General features: G+C 49.4%; 2 protein-coding genes and 1 non-coding gene across 4 annotated transcripts in view; 1 reads left to right on the top strand and 2 right to left on the bottom strand.

Annotated features, from left to right (window-relative positions):
• The window catches only part of MORF4L1 (mortality factor 4 like 1), a 30,259-nt gene that overhangs the window by 25,308 nt on the left and 595 nt on the right, over positions 1–4,356 (bottom strand). For both annotated transcript variants that reach the window (XM_026855783.1, XM_026855784.1), the window contains exon 2: positions 3,540–3,544. The gene's annotated coding sequence lies outside the window, so the exon portion shown is untranslated. The remainder of the gene's footprint in view (positions 1–3,539; positions 3,545–4,356) is intronic.
• TRNAK-CUU lies at positions 3,453–3,525 on the bottom strand. The gene has a single exon. It is a non-coding gene; the product is annotated as a tRNA-Lys (tRNA).
• ADAMTS7 (ADAM metallopeptidase with thrombospondin type 1 motif 7) overlaps positions 3,907–4,356 on the top strand; it is a 50,482-nt gene continuing 50,032 nt past the window's right edge. Inside the window, exon 1 of the mRNA XM_026856038.1 lies at positions 3,907–3,946. Coding sequence (XP_026711839.1) covers positions 3,907–3,946 — 40 coding nt within the window. The remainder of the gene's footprint in view (positions 3,947–4,356) is intronic.

Below are 4,356 nucleotides of genomic sequence, written 5' to 3'. Positions count from 1 at the left end.
ATATATATATATATATATATATATATATATATATATAAATATATAAATAAAATTATCGGGGGTGCTGGAGTCTTTTATTGCCACAAACATGCTTTTTGTGACTGATTTCCCTGTCTGCTAACTACCAAGCACGTTTCTTGAAGTTAAGTGTATATTTAAAGAAATGTTCTTATGGTGAAACTTAACACAGGACAACGTGCTACAGCATTTCAGTAAGCTTCTGCACGATTTTGCCATTCTGTTTCATGTGTGCTTTACCTTAACACATGGTGTTGGCTGGCACATGGTAGGAGATAACTCCATTTTTATCTTCATGGTTTTTAGATTTATTTTTTTTTTTTTAAGTACTAAAAACCAAGAATCACTGCTTAAAGTGTTATAGGCCAGACTTGTTGGTTGGTAACAGTGGTCTGATAGTATTGACACAAACGATTTCTCTCCAGAGGTGCTGACAGGTGAATTTTTAAATTGCATTCTTCCTCCTTCAGATGAGATGCATGGTGGTTACACAGAAAGCATAGAGGAATAGACAGGCATAGCTGTGAGTCGTTGTTAATGGTTGTTTTATAGTCCTGGAATGAGGTTGGTCTTTTAGAGATCATTTCTTAGTCCTCAAAATATGATGGAGCCTGGTCAGTGTCTCTTTGTACTGATGTGAGAGTCTCCAGTCCAAACATTTTCTGGGTTTCCAGGTCAAACAAGTTGCAGTTACCGTGCACAAGAGTTTTTCTGCAGCAGGTGAGAATGGTATGTTGTGAGACTGAAACAGTTTCTTCAAGATGTTGTGATCTATCTGTCAGGCCTGGACTTGGAAAAATGGATTAAACACTATAGCTCAATACCTCTATTCCCATTGTGTCTGGTATTTCACATTCTTTTACATTTTCAGGTTCTTTTGCTTGATGGCTTCTGTAAGCCTACGATTAGCGGTTCAATTTCCTTTGTGATGTTAATTCCCCAGCAGATTCCTCAAATATCAGCTTTTTCCTTGTTTTCTTGAGGGTTCAGGACCTTCACTCTGACTGCGCTTGTTCCCCTTCACCAACTCCTTTTTATCTCCCCTGCAGCGAGACTGAGGGCTGCAGCGTTGTGTGCCTGTCGAGGGTGTTTCTCCCAAGGCATTTAACACCCACAGGGCTGGGCAGGAGTCTCAGGGATCCAACTGCTGCTGGCAGGAAAACCTGTGGGTGAGGTCTGGTTCCCCTTACAGGGCTGAAGTGGGGAGGAGTGGTGGAGTCTTAGCACGTGAGGTTGACCCATCTGGAGTAGTCTTTGGCAAGGATTTGGGATATCAGTAGTTTTCTGAGTGACTTCAGGAAGCATATATGATTGCAACAGTTGTGCTTAATAAGGCAAAATGGATAAAAACGTAGTTGTTGGCAACCAACCTGCTACATCCCTGTTTTTAACCTGTTCCCAATCTGTGATGCAATTACGGGCTCACTAAATAGATGCTGTCTCATTGCAGAGCTATCCTTAGGCCTGGGTAAAGAACGTTCAGACCAAAGCTCTGCTGCTCATTTTCATTTATAATGTGAATAATTGGGATGCAGCTCCAACACTCAGCTCAGTAAAAGCTGAGCCAGAGCCTACCAAGGTTTGCTCCTGAGAGAAGAGTTTGCTGTTCAGCACCAGTCCCTTGGAGTGGGGAGGGATTACTCATGTCCATAAGTAGTTCCCAGCGGGTAGGATATGCAGGGGAGATCAAACTCCTACGGAGCCTGTGTTCGTGGTGGTGCAATGATGTCATTTTCCTGAACTGCAGCAGACTGCAGCTGAGGAAGTTCAGAGTATTCTTAGCCCTTCCCTTTTCAGCGGTATTTCTGTACTGCTGTGCATGTGTGCTCTGGGACCTTTCACAAGCCTGGCGTGTTCTGCCTGCTCTTCTCTGGGGCTTCTGCATCACCAAACAGCTTCAACAGCTGCTCTTTTGCCCTGCATGACCAAAAATCCTAACTCTTGTGTTGTTGGTGGGTTTAAGCGCAGAGTCCCATGACCTATTAAGAACAGAAACACAATTCTTACTTCATTGAAGGGGTGAGGACAGACTATTAGCAGCTTTTCAGAACAACTAGCCCCAGAAAGCCCCTAGAGATCACACCTTAAATGTGTTACCCTGTAGAAAGGGATTTGGCTAATTTTTTTTCAGCTTAAATGTTGTAGCTCTTCCCTCCCTGGCCTGGCAGGGATCAGGATCCTCAAAACAAACTCACAGTGAACTCAAGGACAGTGACAGGCACAAACCCCTACAGCAACTGGAGGTTTTTCCTCTGAAGTTCCTCATTCTGGACTGGATGCCGATCCTGAAGGTTGGTCCTAGCCAGCTGCAAACAGCTCCAGCCGAGCTGCTGACAGGAGGAATATTTTGAAATATCCATGAGCACGGCCTGTTGCAGTCTGCCGGTGTCTGTGCTGCGTCAGTGGGATCTTTTCTCTGAGGGAAGGGGCTTTAACTGACTCCCCTAATCTTGTCATAATCATAGAATATCTCAAGTTGGATGGGACCTGTGAAAATCAAGTCCAATTCCCTGCTCCTTGCAGGATGACCTAAAACTAAACCATGTGACTAGAGGCCTTGTCCAGATGCCCCTTGAACTCCGACAGGCTTGGTGATGTGACCACTTCCCTGGGAGCCTGTTCAGTGACCGACCACCCCTGCAGTGAAGAAACTTTACCTGGTGTCAATCCGAATTTCCTCTGGCGCAGCTTCATTCCATTTCCTCGTGTCCTGTCGCTGTCACGGGAGAGGAGATCAGCACCTCCCCCTCCACTGCCCACCTTGGGGAAGTTGTAGACTGGGCTGAGGTCACCCCTCGGTGAAGTCACCCCTCAGCCTTGCTGAACAAGCCAAGAGACCTCAGCTGCTCCTCCGAAGTCTTGTCCTTGAGGTCTTTCACCACCTTGGTCTCTTCTTGACACACTCTAATAGTCCGATGTCCTCCTGTTGAGGACAGGGTTGGCCCTTTGGGCTGCCAGGGCTCACTGTTGGCTCCTCTTCAACTTGCCATCAGCCCAAACCCCCAGCTCTTTCCGTGGAGCTGCTCCCCACCCTCTCGTCCCCTGGTTTGTGTGTGTGTAACTGGGATTTCCCCATCCCAGGTGGAGAATCCCTCACTTGCTCGTTAAATTTCACATGGCTGGTGATTGCCCAGCTCTAGTCTATCCAGATCTCTCTGTAAGACCTCTCTACTCTCAAGGGAGTCTGCAGCTCCTCCTGGTTTATTAACGTACGTTCAATTCCTGCATTCAGAAAAGGTTTCTTTCAGCAATACAGTGTTAATTACAGTGACTGGCAAAATTATCCAGGCTACTGCTGTGCCACGGGCGTTTGCTTCGGGAGTCCTCGCCGTCCCACCGGAGCGGGGGGGCGAGTTCCGCTCAGGTGGACGTGCCTGAGGCAAAGTTTTCCCGCCCAAAATCCTTCAAAAGGGAGGGTGGCACAAAAAGACACTCGCCCAACGTGGGGCTCGAACCCACGACCCTGGGATTAAGAGTCCCATGCTCTACCGACTGAGCTAGCCGGGCGCCACGCGAGCGGCCCTCCCTCCGCTGCACTCATCAGCGCGCTCCCCGCCCCCAGTTCATTTGCATAGTTAATATTTTCCCTTAATTAATAAGCTATAACCCCGCCGGGGCCGCAGCAGACATCACTGTCGAAGAAAGCTGCGGGGTTGCCCGTGGCGTCTGGACCACCAACAGCCCCCACTCCGCCACGCTGCGTAGAGCAGCGAGGAAGTAAATTTATTTTATTCCACTTTTCCACGTTTATTCTGCTCCCTCCGCCCAGGTGGGACGCGAGGGCTCGGGGAGCATCCGGAGGGTGTCACCCGACGCCCCCCTGGTGGCGGACCTACACCCCCTGTGACAGGTATTTCGCGATGCGTTCGGACGGGACCGCGCTCAGAAATGCGGATTTTTGATCGTCCCGAAGGTGTCAGAGCTCCGGGTAAGCTCGGTTGGAGGCTCCACAGCCCGGCTCTGTTAGACCTCGCTCCCCAGTCACCCTTCGAACGGGTTTAGGGGAAGTTAAACACGCGCTTTGCTGCTCTTTTGGGTTTTTTTTTTTCCCTCCTGGCCGATTCCCCACGCAGCGGCCGCGCTCCCGCAGCGGCACTCGCTCGCGTTCCGGGCGGAAGGACAATTCCCCGACGAGGCGTTAGTTAAAGAGCGGCGGGTTGTGCATTTCGCGCTCACTTTCGTCTGACAGGAACATTTTAAAAAGAAAAAGATGCAACCAGAGCAAGCCTCAGCCTCGCTCCCGTGCCGGGGGGGGTTGGCAGCCTCAGAGAAAACCCCGTTTTCCCGTTTCCACTGAAATTTGCGCAGCTCCCGGCGGCGGGAAAAGGGAGCGGAGGC

The sequence above is a fragment of the Athene cunicularia genome, assembly GCF_003259725.1.
Source record: "Athene cunicularia isolate RWA chromosome 10 unlocalized genomic scaffold, athCun1 chr10_part1, whole genome shotgun sequence".
Taxonomy (NCBI): domain Eukaryota; kingdom Metazoa; phylum Chordata; class Aves; order Strigiformes; family Strigidae; genus Athene; species Athene cunicularia.
This window is presented reverse-complemented; position numbering and strand designations above follow the sequence as displayed.